The 20,675-nt window shown below is 36.8% G+C and overlaps 1 protein-coding gene across 1 annotated transcript; it reads right to left on the reverse strand.

Moving 5' to 3' along the window:
• Positions 1-11,157: 11,157 nt before the first annotated feature.
• On the reverse strand, positions 11,158-12,344 carry LOC132309407 (protein FAR1-RELATED SEQUENCE 5-like). The gene is made up of 3 exons (XM_059807718.1): positions 11,994-12,344; positions 11,250-11,867; positions 11,158-11,196 (listed from the first exon to the last, which is right to left on the reverse strand). Exons 1-3 carry the CDS (start codon positions 12,342-12,344, stop codon positions 11,158-11,160), a joined length of 1,008 nt encoding a protein of 335 aa, XP_059663701.1.
• Between the last annotated feature and the right edge of the window lie 8,331 nt (positions 12,345-20,675).

Genomic DNA, 20,675 nt, shown 5'->3' on the forward strand with positions numbered 1-20,675 from the left:
TGATAAAGGGTATATGGCCGAAGAGAGATTTGAACCAAGAGATTGCGAGTACTGAATGGATTGAAGGATTGGGGCTTCAGTCTAACATCGATTATAGGGAGAGAAAACTAGGTCACTGTTTTCCTCTTGAGAGAGAGAAAGCAAGGCCATGGATCTTATTTGCCTTAGGGCTATGAGAGAGCATACTTGCCTTATTATTTGAGTTAAAATTCACGAAAACGGGCTAATGGCGGCGTGGCGTTGTTATTTCCCGCCCCCAAAATTTTGAGGAGATATTTTTTTGGGCTGTAGAGAAGCACTGTCCCGTGCGGAAAAAAAAATAGTATTGTTATATTTATTTATTTATTATTATTATTATTATTATTATCTTACATGGTGATGTCTAGTTCTTAGAAATTTTTTATTTATTTTTATATCAATTATCTTAAAAAATTAATTCTTATAAAATCATCTCTTGTTAATTCAAAGGCAATGTATATTATTCAATCAATCTTATTACGTACTCAATCATCAATGATGGAGAAGTTGGCGTTACTTGCTAATAGGGACGGAGCCAGAATTTCAAGTGAGGGAGACACGCTGGCAACAAAAAATAAAAAACAATACGGAGTGTGTGTGTGTGTGTGTGTGTGTGTGTGTGTGTATAACAACCATAACATTGAAAAGGCAAATAAGAAGAAAATTATTCAAATATGCACACTAAAAAGAAGAATTTTAAGAGTAAAAGTAAAAAAAGAAAAATGAAAGAACTTTAAAAGGGAAAAGTTAAAAAGTTTCAATTGAGGAAGGAAATTTTGACTTTTTTTTTTATATATATATGGAAAAAATTACCACATATATTATAGAGTGTGGGCCAAATCGGGGGGGGGGGGGGGGGGGGGAGACATGCCCCGGGCCTTCATTGGCTTCATCCTTGCTCGCTAATAGATTGATCGATCAATTAGGGATAACTTTACTCAAAGATCGATGATGGAGAAGTTGGCGTAATTTGCTATAAAATTGTAATTAATTGAAATATATATTTGTAGAAAACTGCCACGTTTAAATTTTTTAATTATTAATTATATAATATATTTAATTAATATATAATTTATGTTTTAACTTTGACCATTATACGAAAAATAAGAAAAACAAAATTCAAAATTTATTTAAAGTAAAAACATTTTGTTAGAAAAGTTATAAATATTTAAATTTGATTCAAAAATAATAATTTTTTTAGTTAGGACATTAAATTCCATGACACAAGTAGTTTTGATTTTAAAATAAAGATTCTTCAATAATGCTTTGTTCGGTAAGAAAGAAAAAAAATTGGCGTATGCAGCTCACTTGAATAACGGGCGATCAGCGATGGAAAAGAAGTTGTAGAGACTAGAGACAATCTGATATAGTGATATGCGGCATATGTTGATATGAGTTTTGAACTTTTGATTCTCGCAGTTCCATGAGACTAAAGAGAGATATAGAGAAAGATATGCATGTTTGGTTTGTAATTTTGAAAACAGTTCTCAATAATTTAGAAAACAAAAAAAAAAAAATTTTGGTGGCCTATCATCCATGGGCCTATATCAATTTTGAGGCCTCATAAATTTTGTTTGTAACTTTGGTTTGCTGGGCTGGGCCTTTTTGTTTTACTATGGATTGGGTTGGGTTGAATGGCTAATAGGAAATAATAGTACTAATTTTTTTTTGTTGGAACTTTGCTATAGCTCAGGTTAAGCCATGAATAGTTCCACCTATGAGCATAAGTAATAAGTTTTTACCAATTACAGTAATTAGCAAAAAATAGATTATTTGCAACAAATAATAATTTTGTTGCCAAAAGATTCACAATTTGAGACAAAATAAAGATTTTTCGCAAAAGAGTTAACAATTGGCAACAAAAACTGTCTCTAAAAATGTATTTTTTGGCAACAAACTACTTGTCACTGAATGTTAAGTCTTTTGAAACAAATAATATTTTTGTTGACAAAAGATTCATAATTTGAGACAAAAAAGAGATTTGTTGCAAAAAATTAACTTTTCGCAACAAAAAGTTTTGTGTCTAAAAATGTATTTTTTGGCAATGAATATTTGTCACTAAATGTCAAGTCTTTTGGAACAAATAATATTTTTGTTGACAAAAGATTCACAATTTGAGACAAAAAAGAGATTTGCTGTAAAAAATTAACTTTTTGGGACAAAACCTTTTGTCTCTAAAAAAATACTTTTTTCCAACAAATTGGTCGTCGCTAAATGTATAATTTTTTGGCACAAATAATATTTTTGTGGGTACAAGATTCATAATTTGAGACAAAATAGATATTTGTAGCAAAAAATTTAACAATTGGCGACAAAATCCAGAATTTGTCTCCTAAAATAATGCCTTCGGCGACCAACTCGTAATTTGTTGCAAAATAATACACATTAGGCGACAAATGTACATGTTTGTTGCAAAAAAATATACATTAGGCAACAAAATTTGAATTTGTCACAAATTGCAGCCTTTTGCAACAAATGTATTTTTCTTGCTAAAAAATTTGTCCCTCATACCAGTATTTGTTGTAGTGAGAGGATGGAAAGCTGCCTAGTCAACCAATAGCCAACCCGAAAGGGCATACTTATATGATTGATGAAACCAATTCCTCAGGTATTCATCATGAGTAAGTTCAATCTATCACCACATTGACGAGTGGTGGAGTGGTTGATAACTAAGTTGAAAAAGGATAAGAGGAAAAAGAAAGGCTTAGGATTCCCATTTTTTTTATCATTCATAATCCACATCTCAAGGATGTTTCCTTAAGTGTTATTCCACAATCCACAAAAGGAGTTGAAGGTGGAGTCACTTCTTCATCTACTCCTAACCCTGAGACAGCTTATTAGCCAAAAACGCCTTATCCTGAACGTCTCAAGGAACCCTTCCACTTTGGTAAATAAGGGGAAAAAATTCAAGATATGATGGAGGTCTTTAAACAGGTTAAAATCATTCTTCCTCTGCTCGATGCTATAAAGCTAATTCCAGCCTATTCCAAATTTCTAAAGGACTTGTGCACTTTTACGAGAAAGTAAAAAATCCAAGTTCCTAGGACAGATTGTCTCACCGAGCAGGTCAGTACTATTCTTAACTACAACACTCCTTTAAAGGTTAAAGATCTTGGTGCTCCTACAATTTCTTGCATCATTGGAAACAATGTGATAGAGCGAGTACTTCTTGATCTTGGAGCAAGTGTTAATCTTATTCCTGACTCGGTGTATGAAAAGTTTGGTTTGGGAGAGTAAAACCTACGTTGGTTGTTCTACAGCTTGCTGACCATTCTGTCAGACAACCGCAAGGTATTGTTAAGGATGTACTCATAAAAGTGGACAAGTTCTATTTTTTGGTTGATTTTCTAGTTCTTGATACAGAACTAGTCCACAATTCCAAAAAGTATATTCCAGTCATTCTTGGGCGACCTTTTCTAGCCACAGCAAATGCTTGCTTTAATTGTAGGACTGGAGTCATGGATTTATCTTTTGGAAATATGAAAGTCAAGTTAAACATCTTCAATGCTATTCATCATCCCCATAATGATAGTGAATGCTTCTTCCTTGACGTTATTGATGAGTTGGTTGAGGAATCACTCCCAACTATTTTATCCAATGGTCCTTTAGAAGCTTGTCTGAATCATTTCAATTATGAAGATTTTGATATTGATTCTTCAATAGCTGAAGTAAATTTTTTGCTTGATTCCACTCTTATCACAAATTTTCCTCCATGGAAATCTAGGTTAGAGCCTCTTCCACTACTTTCTAGTACTCCGCCTATTCCTTCTTTGGAGTCTCCACCTAAGCTTGAGCTTAAGCCACTACTGGAAAAGCTCAAATATGCTTTCTTGGGTTTAAATGACACCCTTCCAGTGATCATTGCTTCCAATCTTACAGGTTCCTAAGAAAGTAATCTCTTAAAAGTTCTTGAGAAAAATAAAGAGGTTATTGGGTGGAGTGTGACTGATTTGAAAAGAACTAGCCCCACAATTTGTATGCATCAGATTCATTTGGAGGAGGATTCTCGAACATCTCGGGAACTCCAACGAAGATTGAATTCTAATATGAAGGAGGTAGTTTTGAAAGAAGTTGTGAAGTTGCTAGATGAGAGAATAGCCTACCCCATCTTATATAGCAAGTGGGTGAGTCCTACTCAGGTAGTACCTAAAAAGATAGGTATTACGGTAGTTGAGAATTCCGAGGGAGAATTAGTTCCACAGCGCACCACCATTGGATGGTGTGTGTGTATTGATTATTGGAAACTCAACTCCGCTACTAGAAAAGATTATTTTCCACTTCCTTTCATTGATTAGATTCGAGAGCGATTGGCTGGCAAGAGCTATTATTGCTTTTAGACGGATATTCCGGCTATAATCAGGTGGCCATTGATCCTATGGATAAAAAAAAAAACTACTTTCACTTGTCCATTCGGTACGTTTGCATATAGACGAATGCCTTTCGGATTGTTTAATGTGCAAACAACATTCCAGAGGTGTATGATGTCTATCTTTTCGGACACATTTGAAAAGCCTCTCAAAGCCTTTATGGATGACTTTTCTATTTTCGGGTCCACATTCGAAAACTGTCTTCAAAATCTTTTCCTAGTGCTTCAGCGTTATAGGGAAACCAATCTTATTCTTAGTTGGCAGAAGAGCCATTTTATAGTTCAAGAGGGTATTATTTTAGGACATATCATTTCAGAGAGAGGTATTGAAGTTGATAGAGCTAAAGTAGATTTGATCTCCAAATTGCCTCCTCCTACCTCTGTAAGGGGAGTGCGATAATTTCTTGGGCACACCGGGTTCTATTGACGCTTTATTAAAGATTTCAACAAAATTTTCCGTCCTTTATATAATCTACTTTCAAAGGATACTCCTTTTATCTTTGATGAGTCATGCCTTGAAGCTTTCTAAAAGCTTCGCTCTCTTCTTTCTTCAACTCCTATCATGAATCCTCTGGATTGGGCTCTTCCATTTGAGATTATGTGTGACACATCTGAATATGCTATGGGTGTTGTCTTAGGACAACAAGTGGATAAGCTTCCTCATGTTATCTACTATGCAAACAAAACTCTTTCAGATACACAATTGAATTATACCACTACTAAAAAAGAGTTACTTGCAACTGTCTTTGCTTTGGATAAATTTAGATCATATCTATTGGGTTCTAAAGTCATAGTCTATTCTGATCATTTTGCTTTGAAATATCTTCTTTCCAAAAAGGAAACCAAACCCCGTTTGATTCGATCGATCCTCTTACTTCAAGAGTTTGATTATGAAATTTGGGATAAGAAAGGGTCAGAGAATGTTGTAGCTGACCGTCTTTCTAGAATTCTAATTACAGATAGCTTAACTTCACTTCCAGTTTGTGATTCCTTCCCGAATGAACAACTGTTCGAGGTTTCTCATAAGGATTTACCTTGGTTTGCTGATATTGCGAATTACCTCGCAATAGATAGAATTCCTTTGTCTTGGTCAAAGCTAGAAAATGATCGATTCTTCTCCCAAATTAGGATGTACTATTGGGAAGATCCTCAACTATACTGTGCTTATCAAATCATTTATAGATGCGTTCTTGAGAGTGAGTTTCATACTATTCTGACCTTCTGTCACAGTTTAGCATGTGGAGGTTATTTCAGTGCAAAGAAAACTGCAGATAAAATTCTTCAATGTGGTTTCTTTTGACCTTCACTCTTTCGAGATGTATACTTATTCTATGGGTCATGCCTTATATGTCAACAGGTAGGATCGATTTTTAGAAGGAATATGATGTCATTGACTCCAATCTTAGTTATTGAGGTTTTTGATGTTTGGGGTATTAATTTTATGGGTCTTTTTGTTCTGTCCAATAAAAATGAGTACATTCTTGTGGCTGTTGACTATGTGTCTAAATGGGTTGAAGCAGTGGTTACTAAAATCGCCGATCACGCATTCGTGGTTGAGTTCATTCAAACGAACATTTTTAGTCGGTTTGGTATGCCACGAGTTATTATTAGTGATGGGGGTGCTCACTTCTGTAATAGGTACTTCCGTACCTTGGTCTAAAGATACTCCATCACTCATAAAGTTGCTTCTGCCTATCATCCCCAAACAAGTGGTCAAGTAGAAATATTTAATCGTAAAATTAAGAGAATTCTTGAGAAAATGGTTAAGCCAGATCGTAAAGATTGGTCTTTTAGACTGAATGATGCTTTATGGGCTTACCGAACAGCATATAAGACTCCAATTGGTATGTCACCTTATTGTCTTATCTATGGTAAAGGGTACCATCTTCCTGTAGAGTTAGAACACAGAGCTTTCTGGCCATAAAAAAGCTCAACTTCGATATGACATTTGCTGGTTCTAACAGGAAGCTTTAATTAACTGAGCTCGAAGAATTACGTAATGATGCTTATAAGAGTGCTAAGGTTTACAAAGCAAAGACTAAGGCATTTCATGACAAGCATATCTTGTGCAAGACTTTTGAGCCTAGGAAGAAGGTTTAGTTGTTTAACACACGACTGAAACTTTTTCCTGGAAAGTTAAAGTCACGTTGGGAAGGTCCATACATGGTTATTTCTATTATACCTTATGGTGCAATAGAGATTTAAACCCTACATAAAGGGTAGTGTGCAGAGAGGCACAGTCGAGGCAGTAGAGCTTCATGATCCTATTTACTTAGACTAGAAAGGTTAGGTTTTCGTCAAGCTATTGACGTTAAACTTAGCATGTTGTCCAGCTATCGACGTTAAACTAAGCATTTGTATGTTGTAGCGTAGTTTTATTACATATTTATTTTCATTTGTGATTTAATTATTTTTCTAGATTTTAGTAATTTTTAGGTTCATTTCATTTTGCTTATAGTTTAACTTTAGGTTGAAAAAGGAAAAAGAAAATAAAAATTCAAAAAATCCGCAAAAACCAAAAATTTGTCATAATGCTCGAACCTGAAAGTTGAGGCTCGAGCATCACCAGTTACAAGCTCGAGCATCAGTACCCACAACTCGAGTTTTCCATCATCGTGAAGTTAGAAATTGATGGCGGCAGGCTCGAGCTCATACCCTTAATGCTCGAGCTTGAGTAACTAAAAGTTTTAAAATAAGGAAACTGAGTACTCCGTCGCCTAGAACAAAAAGGAAAGCCATGGTTCTTTATATAAGCTCTCTAAGTTCTCTTGCTATTCATAATCAATGCTAATTCACATTTTTATTCCAGATTTGTAGGAAATATAGAGGTAAACTTCTATTTCTTCTTCCTCTTTCAAATAGAATTTCCTGAGTTCATTAATTTTCTAGATCTAATAAAAGAGGGTACGAGTTATTCTTTGAATACATGATTCTTAGGATTCTGTTCTACATCATCCACATAAACTCCTTGTTTAGATCAACTTTTGATTGATTCATACTCTGAGATTTGAGATATGTTTTTCTAAAATCCAGGTAAGGCTCGAGCTTAGCAAGTTGAAGCTCTAGCATTGGTTGAAGCTCGAGCTCGAACGGTAAAAGCTAGAGCCTCAATTAACAGATTGCGTGTGCTGGAGAATTCTGGGTGTTTTTAGGGATTTTATTGAGGATGGTTCGTCCTACTTCTACTAAGCGTGCTAGAGGGATGAAAGATGTGTTGCCAAGTGCTTGGAAGACAATTCCAATTTCTTATGAAATGACCTTTGATTACTGGGCATTCATCAATGATCCTCGCACTAGATAGGCTATGAAATCCTTCAGTTACAGGCATCTTTTGCATCTCATGGTCCCTGTTACTCAGGTTGCATATCCTCGTCTATTTCGTTTGTTATACCTAAATCTGATTTATAGTGAGGATGACCTTTGGGAACTTAGGACTAAGATAGATGGGCACGAGTTAATTATTAATCCCGATGCTATTGCTGCAGCTTTAGAATGTTATAATATGCTTCCTGAGGTAATAGATGAGAGGCATAGCTGTCATACTTTCACATTTTTTCCTAGGGTGACAATTGCAGAAAATCTGATTAAAAAATTGTGTGATGGTAGGTTTGCCAAGAGAAAGCGTAGTAGTACTACCGAAGCTAAAATTCCCAAGAGGTTGTGGATTCTCGATTCTATAATCTCAGCTAATGTCCATCCTCTTGGGCATAAGAATATTAGGAATACTGACTTTCTCCAGGCCCTTTGCTATTCAGTTTGAGTATTGTTATTAGTTCCCTAGGATGATTTTTTGCCAGCTACTGGAGTTTTGGTCTGAGATTGGATCGCATAAGGATATTCCTACACATGCGCTTCCTTTTCCATATCTGATTACCAGGATATTAGAGCGACAAGGTTTTGTGATAGGTCATCTAGAGGAATCTTGTAATGAATCTCTGCAGTTTGGAATGAAGGAATGAGATAAGGTATGGAGGCATATGCCAGCGCATCGCCGCAATGCAGTAGAGTTTGGTAACGAGGGTTATGTTACAGTTACTTTTCGGAGAAAGGATGATGATGAGGCTACGGATAAGGAGATGGATCTCTCCGATTCTAGGCCTCAGGTTAGGAGGAAACCCGCTCCTATAGCCCAGCCTGAGAGTTTTTCTCAAGCTCAGATTAAAGCTTTACATGCCAGGATGGCCGAGCTACAGGATAGTTAGATGGTGCTATGACAGATGCTGATTGCGCAGCAAAGCATATTGGAGGAGTTACTTCGCTGCACTCCGTCCATTCCATCCACTTCTTTCGATCCACCACCACCTATGGATTAGTTTTTAGGACCTTTCTATATTTGTTGACTAGGGCAGTCTGTTTGCTGTATTTATTTCCATATGATGTATATCTGCCCTAAGTCTTTCCTTTAAAAGCATTGTTCTGATTTTATATATATATATATATATATATATATATATATATATATATATATGTTTTTTTATTCTGTTCTCCTTGTGTTGATATTATAGTTCATTGTGATATTATTCTCTGATATGTGTTAGAGTTTATTGATTTTTCCAGATACAACAAATTAAGTTTGTGGGTGATTTTGAGAAGAACCACTATGTTGAAGGAGACGATACTGAAAACTTATTTTTACCCATCTGTGCAGTATTTTGTCATATCTTTGCTGGTCTACTTGTATGGTAATATCTTTTTTACTCTCATTTGTTCTCACACATTGAGAACAATGTGCACACTAAGTTTGGGGGTAAGGTTGTGTTTGTGTTGAAAAATATTAATTTTAAATTTTTGTGTATACAAGGATATGATTTGATATTTGATAATATAAGCATGTGTTTGAGTCTGTTGATTGTTATATACTCTGTTTGCAGTCTAATGTTGGTTGGAAATGATTTGTATGCTAAATTACTGTGAAAGGGATTACTTGAAATTTTTTAAAATTAGTTGGTGGCTTGTGGTTCACTTTGTTAGGATGATTGTTGTTTAATGATGTTGATCTTTAAGATGTTACACTTTGTACATATTCACACTTGCATCAATTCTGTGGGGTAGAAATTGGAAGTCTTGTTTTGTTTTGAGTTAGATTGAGATGATCAGGTAGTTTAATAATTTTGATAACCAAGGCATAAAAAAAGAAAAAAGAAAAAAAAGAAAACACAGAAAAATTTGGTATGTATGCAAAGCAACAAAAGAAAATTTTCTTTACCAATGTGAATGAAAAATGAAAAAATATGATGAAAAACAAAGAAAAAAAAGAGAGTAGAAAATGAACAAGTTTAGGTTTGTACTTAGATTGTTTGAGTGATTAAGTCCTTAGGGGTGTGTTCTGATACCTATTGCCCTAAGACCACCTGGTCTGGGAGTCATTGGCTGAAAGCTTGTTACATAAGGGGTTTAGGTTGCCTAGATTACTTGAACAATTAAGTCCTAAGGGGTGTTTTAACACTTAATGCCCTAAGGCCATCTGGTCTGGGAGTCATTGGCTGAAAGTTTGTTACAAGGGTGATTTAGAAAGCTTAATAAACTTGAATATTGCACAGTATCCTTTTTGAAAAAAATGCATACCCAGAAAAAAGTAAAAATGTCTTGGGAGTTGAAATTTAAAGAGTCTGCTTATGAATTGAGGAATAGTAAGGAAGAAATGCAAGTATGGACAGTAAGCCACATGATGAATTGTAGGATCACTTTCAAAAAGTGTTTTAGAGATTAAGATTATTAAATAAATGATTAAACTGATATGTGGGGACTATGGTTGCTTAATTGAAATTGGAAGTTGAAAGTTTTTTTGATTATATGAGTGGTAAACTTGTTGTATTTGACTGATTAATGAACTGTAGGGATGATATGATTTGAAAATAGGCTTGAATAAGCTTACTGTGCATTTAAGGCACTAATTTGAGAAGTTTGTAGGTATCTTCACTGAAAACCCTCACAAAGCTACAACTCATCCACTAGGGATAACCTAGGGGTTTAAAGGCTTGTTGTATAGGGCTAAATGCAACTGTGATTTCCAGGAAAGTGGCTTTTTAGTTCTGTATTGCTAAGGGACTAGCAATATGTAAGTTTGGGGGTGTGATAAGCACTGAATATATGCATATTCGAACCCTTAAATACGTATATGTTAAGGCCTAAAGTGATACTTCTATCCATAATTAGGCTAATTTATGTTTAATGTGTGTTTATAAGTAATTTCCCAGAAAATGGTTAAAACTAGAACTTTATGATGATATCGAAGCTTACAGACTCGTTGCCGGTCATTCAGAGTAAGCTGAGAGCTTAAATGGTGAAGTTTGAAGAAATTCAAGCTCTAGAGCTCGAGCCCAAGTGTTAAGGCTCGAGCATCACAGCAAAGAAAAGAAGAAAAGTCAATAAGGCCCAAAAGCTTGAGCCTTGTACCTTGGTGCTCGAGCCTTACCATAGGGTGCTCGAGCCTTAAGTAAGGGTGCTCGAGCCTTGACCCTTAAGCTCGAGCATGAGGCGTCAGAAATAAAAGAGTTGATTTAATTGAAAGGTTATGCTCCCAGGTCTCGTGCCCCACCTCCAGTATCGAGCACCATCCACTAAGGATTGAGCACCATCCACGCTCGTGCGATGCAATGGAAGATATTTCAGTCAGTATACAACAAAGTGTCCTATGCCGTCGCCTAATCTCAAGTTGAGGATCCGGATTCACGTCGGTGGAAACAATTTCCTCCAACTTTCCATCTTTAGCATTTCTAGTCCACCTTTTTATTATATATCGTAAAGGCAATTCATTCATAAACATGCAGTCTTTAAGGATTTTCAGACTGTGCTTGCACAAATAACCCTCTCTTTCAAATTTACAATATGAGCATGATAATTCATCTTCAAATGTCCTACTCACACGATGTTGCACCCCGTCCTCACCAGTAACTTTATAAATACAGTGTCCATTGTTATCCAAGTCATTGCAACTAATAACAGCCTGACTCGCCGGAGCAGCTAAAAACTCCTCTTGGAAAAGCTGAAATATTACCTTGGTGTACACCTTCCCCGCTTGACGTAATATGTGACACTTTGTTTTTAGTTCCGGTTGCCTCTCCACCAAGCCATACTCGTCTTCATACTCCTTGTACTGCTTGTCCGACAATAATCTGTCAAAGTGTGTGAAGAATTCTGGTAGAATAAGTTGTCTAGAAAGGTAATACTTCAATTGACCATTGAAGTTTTCACTCAATTGCGTGCTACTCATTCCTGCAGACCGGTCGTGTTTGACAAATGCCAGGGCCCATTTATGTCTCAAATCTAACAAAGTGGAAAGCCACTTATTACCAGCAACACCATGTTCTGCAATCATTAAATCCCATTCCCTGATAAAATTATCGTCCTCCTCAATTTGGAACATTAATTTTGAGATGACCTTCTTTATTCCTTCAACGTATTTAAATAGAAACAGTAGGTTCTTCTGTGCATTATTCATTAAGTGCCAAACACATAAATAATGCTTCGCCACCAGCATGACCTGCAAGATTAATTAACTTAATACTCGTGTTGCAATATTGCAAATCCAAAAAATACAATTGAAATAATACGATTGTTTCAGCATGAAAGTGACAAGAATGGAGATGTATGAAAGTTATTCACCTACTTTAATGCCTTTGCCATTACAGAGTCTTGATCCGTAATAATCGTCTTTGGCGTTTTTTTCGCCCATCGCTTTCAAGAACGTTTCAAATAACCAGAAAAATGAATCCGCTGTCTCATCATACATTAAGGCTGGTCCAAACACAGCGGTCTCCAGGTAATGATTCATACCCAAGAAAATTACAAATGGTCTGTTGCCGTGTACCACTTTGTATGTTGTGTCGAAATTGATAACATCTCCAAAATGGCCATAATCAATTATCACTCTACAATCTGACCAGAATATGTTCGTAATCATTTGCTTAGTATCCAGTTGCAAGGAATAGAAGAGCAAATGATCTTCACAAGCACGCATCTCAAAATAATCCACAAGGCATGCCGCCTCTCCATAAAGAAGCTCATTTTGTCTTCACGTCCTTAGATAATTTTTAAGATCCACTTTCAAGTACCCAACTGATTCTTTTCCACCAGATTGCCTTCCCATTAACTTCTGTGCATTACAAGTCGGAACTCCTGAATCTGAAGCCAACTCAACATCGATGGCCTGGACTGAGGAAATTTGTCGCTGGGACAACATCATGTGGCTGCATTAAGCAATTATGAATGGATGGTTGTGACTTTCAACAAATTTAGAAACTACGTACTTTGCCTTTGTCTTGTCATATCTAAGAACTATTCGTGCACCGTAATTGGTTCGTGTTTCAGCCGGGGAGTCTTTCTAAACACATTCCGTTTGTCAGTCCCCTTCACACCTTCCTTGCTACAAACTAACGCTCTTGATGTAATTCTTTCATTAACTTTATTTAATGCTCCTTCCGGATGCTAAAACCAATTCGATCACCATATGCATTGTAAAAATCATATACCTTTTCCTCACTGTCAAACTCCATTTTATACCTTAGTTTCCATTTAATCACTTCCGGTTCTATAATAGGAACGTTTCGTCCGTTTGTTGTGTCTTGAATATTGTTTACTTCACCCTCCATCTGAACGGTTCAAATACAAAACCTTTTCTCACATATGCACAAAATATTGAATTAACAAAAAATAATTTTACTTCTACATCCCAAGTATGTTTCATCTCAATGGCTCAAATACAAAATATTTTCACATGTATGACCAATCAAATAAAAAACCATTTCACATGTATGAGAAATTAAATTTGACATACATCTCATTCATTTCTTTGCATGTATCAATCAATTATATCCCATACAAATGAGGATAAAAATCCTTGTTGCCTCAACAGAACATATATGTCCAACCCACTGATGCTAATTTCACATATACTTTGTGAAAATGTTGGGATTAATATGACTCAAAATTTGGGATTTACGTTAGCAAACAATTGGAATTCACCTTACAAAATAGTTGGGACTCACCTTAGGAAAAATTTAGGATGTACCTTTTCAAGAAGTTGGGATGTAAATTACGAAATCTTTGGGATTTACATTAGGAAAATTTTGGGATATACTTTACAAATACTTTGGGATTTATATTACGAAAATTTTAGGATATACCTTAGGAAAATGTTGTGACTCACTTTACAGAAATATTGGAATGTAGATAAGGAAGAATTTGGGATGCTTATTAGGAGAAAGTTGGGATGCAAATTAGGAAAACGTTGCGATGCAAGCCCAACGACCAAACATTTTCTTAACATTGTAACACTCTGAAATACTCTTTTCCGGCCAGTCATGTACCTTACAAATTCTCTCAGTTTTTATCTTTACAAACAAACATTAAAACCCCCAATAACTGCACAATAAAATAGCGATCAATTCAAATTCACCAATAATTTTCTATTTCTGGGTTTCTTACCAAAATTGTGTCTATATATTCTTACTCATTATATTTGTTTCAGCCATTCAGTTCTTATGGAAATAAGACGATTTCCTTCAAAATCAAATCTCGAAATTATGAATCGTACCTGCTTAGGGTTGGAAATAAGGCGATCTCCTGCTTCGATTTGGAAATACACTTCTGCTTAACTTTGGAAATACACTGCTGCTTCGTTTTTGGAAGGAAATCATAATCTGCAATTTTATTACGATTGATAGAAGTGCTGCCTCTATTTGGAAACAATTTGTAACATTTAAATTTTGGGTTGATTCACACAACAATCGCTACTTCCGGATTCTATTTGGAAAGAAATAAATTTTTAAAATGGCTTAATTCATATTTTGGGAGAGAAGAAGGCTAGTGGCTGGATTTGATTTCTATTTCAAATGGCGCCTGAAATGAGGGAGGGAAGAGGAAGAAGAAATAAGGGAGGGAACAAAAAGAGTGTATTCTTTAACAGTATATACATATATACACAAAAATTTTATATTACAAAAATATATTTTTTAACCAAACATGGTAAACACAGTTCATTGACCCAAAATGGAGCAAATGGGGCAATGTGGGACTGGAGGTGATCCTAGTCCATCCATGGTTGCCTATGTTTGCTAGTAGCCATGTGTTTGATTGTGTCACTTTGTTGGGTTGTCAAGTTTTTCATGGGCCTTGGATGATATCTTGGGCCACTGAATGTTTGTTTCTCAGCCTGTGGCTAAATGGGCTATATGGGCCTATGTAATTATTTATTTATATATTTGAAATTGAAAATTTACCTTTACGAGAGAGAGAGAGAGAGAGAGAGAAAAAAAAAAAAAAAAAAAAACTTTAGAGTGAGGTGTTGAGAAGTTTTATATATATATATATATATATATATAGATGGATAGAAGAATCGGTGCTTTAGAGTGAGAAAAAAGTGGCTCCGTTTAGAGAGATGTTTGATTCCTTCTTTGACTAGGCTGAAAATTCTGCTTCATTATGTGCTTTGTTTAATTGTATCAGCGTGTTCTGTATTTCAAAATGGATCGAATTCGATCAATTCAAACACTTACGGGTTCAAGAAGGCCAAATCAATCACAATCGTAAGTTTTCCACCCTTGTTTTGTGTTCTCTCACTCTGTAATCTGTATATATTCACACACACACACACACACACACACACACACACACACACACACATATATATAGTTTTTGTATCGAGACTATCGAGTTATCTGCGTATGTGAATAAACAGGGCTGAACCATACTTCATAGATATACTGTACCAAAACGCTGAAGCCGGAGATGGCCAATTCAGACAATCCATCACTAATTTCTTGTTACACCAAGATGAGGCGGCCACTTTGTTGCGCTACAGAGACTTCTACGCTAATCTACGGTATAGTGGGCCGTTTGACACGCCGCCGTCCACGGTGGTTCCTCCGCCGCCATCCACGGTGGTTCCTCCGCAGCCACCATCCACGGTGATTGTTCCGGCCGCTGTGGCTGAGTTAGAGGCCTATCAGAGGAACAATTTCGAATTCATGAAGAGTTTCCAACCCGGACAGTCGAGCTCGAACCAGGTAGCTAGGGTTTTGCAAGTCCCTGTGGTAAACGAAGGTTGCTGTAGCATGAGCTGTGCTGCAGGCGCATCATTTCAGGCAGCCGGAACAGCAGTACTGACGGAGGAGGATCCGAGGCGCAAGGGAAAAGAAGCCATGTCGCCACCGTCATCGGATTCTGAATACGGTTGTTGCTGACTCTGAAAGTGAGGTGAGTATGTGAATGTGGTTGTCTTTTGCCCTTTCCCCTGCGTTGATCTTCACTAATGTGCGCGGCTTCTGTTATGTCGTTTAGCGCCAGCCACCGCTAACCCCCTCCTAGCAATGTCACGAAAATCTTTTTTCCATCTTATTATAAGACCATTTTGGAAGCACGTCATGTGAATGTTAAACCCTAATCGGATGGTAATAATAGTTGCTGAAAATTTAAGATAGTATTAATTTTTATTTGCAAATTGAAAAATTCGTTGATATTTTTGTAAATTTGAATACCGATCCTCCTTATAGCACTGCACTTATTAATTTTTATTCGCAAATTAAAAAAATTGTTGATATTTTTGTGAAATTGGATATCAATCCTCATTTTGAGTAGCACTGCACTTATTTTTGAAGTATATTATTGTGGTTTTATTGTCAAAAACGAGTGTGGATTTTTTTATTTTTATTATTATTATTATTAATATTATTTAAAAATAAATAAAAAAAAGGGTCTATTGCCTTTGTTATCCAACTTTATGATGTGAATGTGTGCAATAGATTATACAAATAGCTTTTTGTATTCTCAATTATTCTAACGATTGTGCTCATTTTTAGGCCTTAGTGTCACGCCTCGCCTATGGAGGTTGTGCCACGCAGGCGACACGCAGACGCTGAGGAGGACGCTGCATGGCAAGTGGAGTTTCTAGAGTCTTCAGGAATAGTCTAGAGTTATGTGGAAGATTCTAGATATGTGTAGAAATGTGTAGAAGTGTGTGAAAGGTTCTAGAGTTCTCCAGAGTTGTGTGGAGTAGTATGGAGAATTCTAGAATGTTGTAGATACTAGTAGATAAGTATGGAAGTGTGAAGAAGGTGGGAGAAGATTTTAGAGAATCGATCTCCACCGTTGGTTAGAATGCATCCTAGCCGTCCATTGGGGATGGGGATACCTATAAATAGAGGTAGGACTTCATTTTGTAGGCAACAAGTCCTAGAGTGAGTCTTGAGAGCCTTGTAGAGAGCTTGAGTGTTAGCCTTGTACAAAGCATTCTTTGAAGTAATAGAAGTGTTCTTTCCTTGCCAACTTAAGTGCCTTAGTGTGTGTGAGTGTGCAAGCCAAGTGAGGAGAGGGTGAGGGCAACCACAACACTAGTAAGCGCACGAGTGGAGTGTGTTGGCTAAGGTGTGCACGGGAGTTAGGCTGACCAAGTACTTGCGTGAGTGGAAGCAACGTCTTGGTGCCGCACGGGAGCAGCTAGAGTGGTGCTGAAACTCTAAGCCCGTGACAGTTGGTGTTAGAGCCAGGTTCGTCAAGGGAGCTTTGTTGGAGTAGACATGGCTAGCGGAGGAGACCACCAAGTCCACGTTTTGGAGCAGAGCTTGGAGGAGAAGCTTGCCACACACTTGGTCTACACGGAGACTAAGTTTAACAGGCTCGAGAGAAAGATGGCGGAATTCTACGAGCTGATTAACGACATTGCCAACAAGGCGCGAGAGAAGGAAAGGGACTTGTATGATCAGGTAGACGACTTGCGCATGGAGATTGCCGAGTGCAAGAAGGAGTTCTCCTAGGCACGCGAGGTCGTGGTGAAGCCAAGGAAGAAGAAGGCGCCGGAGCCCAAGGAGTACGATGGGGCAAGGAATGCGCGCCAGATTGACAACTTCTTCTGGCACATGGAGCGGTACTTCGAGTGCATGGAGATCGAAGATGATGAGGAGAAGGTACAGACATGCACTATGTACCTCACGGACACTGCCGCTCTATGATGGAGGCAGCGCTTCACTGGTAGAAGCGTAAGAGCAGTTGACACATGGGAGGAGTTCAAGAGGCAGCTCAAGAGGCAATTCTACCCTGAGTGTGTTGAGGACCTGGCCATAATCAACCTAAGGCGCCTGAAGCAGAAGGGCAGCATAAGGGAGTATGTGAAGGAGTACTCCAATTTGATGCTGGAGATCCCAGAGATGCCGGAGCGGCAACGCGTGTGCTTGTTCATAGATGGGCTGCAGTCTTGGGTGGCCACGGAGCTAACGAGGAGGGAGCCTAGAGACTTGGCATCCGCAATGGCTATAGCGGAGTGCCTCGAAGACTTTAGGCGCGATGACAAGAGGGCCACGTCTCCCAGGAGGGACCATGGCAAAGGTGGGGGAGACCGGCGCTTCAAGAAATGGGGCTCACCCAAGTCTAGTGATGATGAGCACGGGAGTTAGGCTGACCAAGTACTTGCGTAAGTGGAAGCAACGTCTTGGTGCCGCACGGGAGCAGCTAGAGTGCTGCTGAAACTCTAAGCCCGTGACATTAGGCTATACCTGCTTTCATTAGTGTTTACTTCTTCCCCTTAAATCCTCATATAACAAAACCCACTTCCAATCTTCCACACTCAAGTACAATTGCTGATAATAATAATTTTTTTAAAAAAAGTTAAATTTAATAAGTCAAAGTTTTATATTATCAAATTCGTTTTTATGCTTTCAAACTCGTTTTTGATTATATTAATATACCACCGCAAAAAGATGTACGATTCAAATTAAGAATACCCCTCATTTTAATATTTTTAAATAAATGATAATATGATATGAACATTCAAGACATTTACCAAAAAAAAAAATTCAAGACCTTAATAAAAAATAAAAAAAGGTGCTTTCGATGATGTAGTCTTTTGATGACGTAGTCTTATGTTGTGTTTGGTGTACAAGAAAGAAATGTAAAGCAATGTCTATTTCAATCATTCTGTTGTTTGGTATAAAATTTATAGACATTTTATTATAAACAAAATTCACTAATTCCACAACTAAATCTTTTAAATTAACATTTTATTTCCAACTAAGTTTTTACAAAAATCAAGTTCTCAAAAAATCTTCATGTTCCAAGTTCAAAAACCAACACCACTACCTTCCACCAGAACCACAACCACCTATCACCATCGCCACCTCTTTTGCCTTCCACCACCGTCGTTGCCACCTCCACAATTGCTGTTGCCTTCAACCACAACACCATTGCCGCCTCTATTGCCTTGCACCACGGGCACAACCACTATTGCCACCACCACCACTAACTTCCATCATTACGTACCGCCTTCAACCACTACCACCTCCATTGTCTTTCGTTACCATCATTGCCACCTCATCGCCATCACCACTTCTGCATTCCACCATCGCCACCTTTCACCATCACCACCTACACCATTGTCGCCTTCCACTACCATCATTACCATTGCCACCAATGTTGCCACCTTCCACCCCTACCATACTGTCACCGCCTCCACTGCCTTCCACCATTACCGTCACCTCCACTACCACCGAAATGCACCTCTTTCAAGGCCAATATACTCAAAGGGTATGAATCCAAAGAAAAACCCATTTTGGATGGACATTTTGAAAAAAAACCATTTTTGATGCACTTTTTGCACTCCGTCCTTTTCCTCAAGGCTGATATATATATATAGACGTAGTGGAAGTTGTGAATGTGAGTTGGGCAGTAGAAGATATTGTGGAAAGTTTTTTTTATCAAGAAAGAATTTAATCACGTGTCTTTTTATTTTAATTACATTTACTTAATTTAACAAATTATTAAATAATCACGTGCAAAATAAATGCAAGTAAAATAAATAGAGTTTGAGAGATGATACCAGGATTTTTAGCGAGGAAATCCCAATTGGTAGAATAAACCAATTATTATAGGAAAAACCTCGTGAACTGTGTAGTCCAAAGCAAAATGATCAACTATGTTTGAAAGAATATACAATGGACTTTGACTCAGGTTCACACCACACCGCTCTACTAAAAACCAATTGTTGACAATTCTCTGGCTTTGCGACGTCTCGTACAACAACTCTTAACTCCAGGTTTACCCTTGATCTTTATAGAAGGATTGCTGATAGATTAAACAACACTCCTCGAATGCTTTGGTCATTCCAAAGTCTAATCACTTCACCATTTTTTTCAAGATCTGAATTTAATATAGAATAAATAGATCTGTTTCTCTGATCGTTGTCAATGCAATATTCAATAAACTTTGAACACGATCAGGAATTGAACAACACCTTAAATTCACTCTTGTGTTTATGTGTGTGTTCAAGAAATAAAAATAGAAAAATCAGATTTTATTTTCTCCAAAATATCTCTCAAATAGGCTTTTAAAGAATTAGAAGCTTTAATGCAAAAGCCTTATCAACCTAGATGTAAATAAAGGTTTATATAGATTGTCAAAGACTTATATATACATAGAAAAGAGGTAAATTTCGTGCATAAGTCTTTTGGAAAGAAATATTTACCAAATAAGAAGTTTAGACATGACAAAAAACAAAAACTTAAACTATATCAGACTTCATGAACCGATAACAATATGTGGAACTGTCACAGAGTGTTCAGAATATTAAGGCTTGAAGCTATGGTTCTTGAACCGGTAGAAGAAGCTGGTACCGATTCCCAAAGGATAGTTTCAAATGGGAAAGTTTAAAACTTGGAAAACTATCCCTGTTTTGGAAACTCTGAAAAACATAGCAAGTATGTATTGTGTTCTAACCTTCAACTCAATTTTCTAATGTGTTGTTTATACATTTTTTGTAGATCTCAGTTTATCAAACACGAATAACACTTTAATTTCGTAGCCAGTCTCGATCTTGAATTTAAAACATGAAAATTCAACTCAACCGGACTTGTTTTGACACTGAAATTAGCCAATTACAAAATACATATCTCACAATTTCCCCCTTGGGCAATTTTGTGACAAAACCCTAAAAACAAATATAATCTACCCAAGTAGAAAAAGCATATTACAACTTGAATTTAACACTATTTTTTTTTTTTTTTTTTTTTTTGTTTCTCTTCTTTTCTCTGGATAAAAGTTCTTAGCTTGTTTTTCTACACATTTATCAAGCAAAACTAGCTATGAAAGTTTAACAAAAACAATTTATAAAAACTCCCCCTAAATTAATTATCCATTGTTCTCCCCCTTTTTTAGAGCAAATTGATAAAATGAGGCAATTATAGAGAAAAAGAGAAAAACCAGTCATGAAGAGTAAACAAGTCATTAAAAGCTAAAAAGAATATCCAAAATAATGACAATGTTATCTTAGCAAAAAAAAATAAAAATACATGATGCATGAATGAAA

The sequence above is a fragment of the Cornus florida genome, unplaced genomic scaffold (assembly GCF_030987335.1).
Source record: "Cornus florida cultivar Cherokee Brave unplaced genomic scaffold, ASM3098733v1 CherokeeBrave_3.0.0_Hap2_Chr05, whole genome shotgun sequence".
In the NCBI taxonomy this organism is placed as follows: Eukaryota; Viridiplantae; Streptophyta; class Magnoliopsida; order Cornales; family Cornaceae; genus Cornus; species Cornus florida.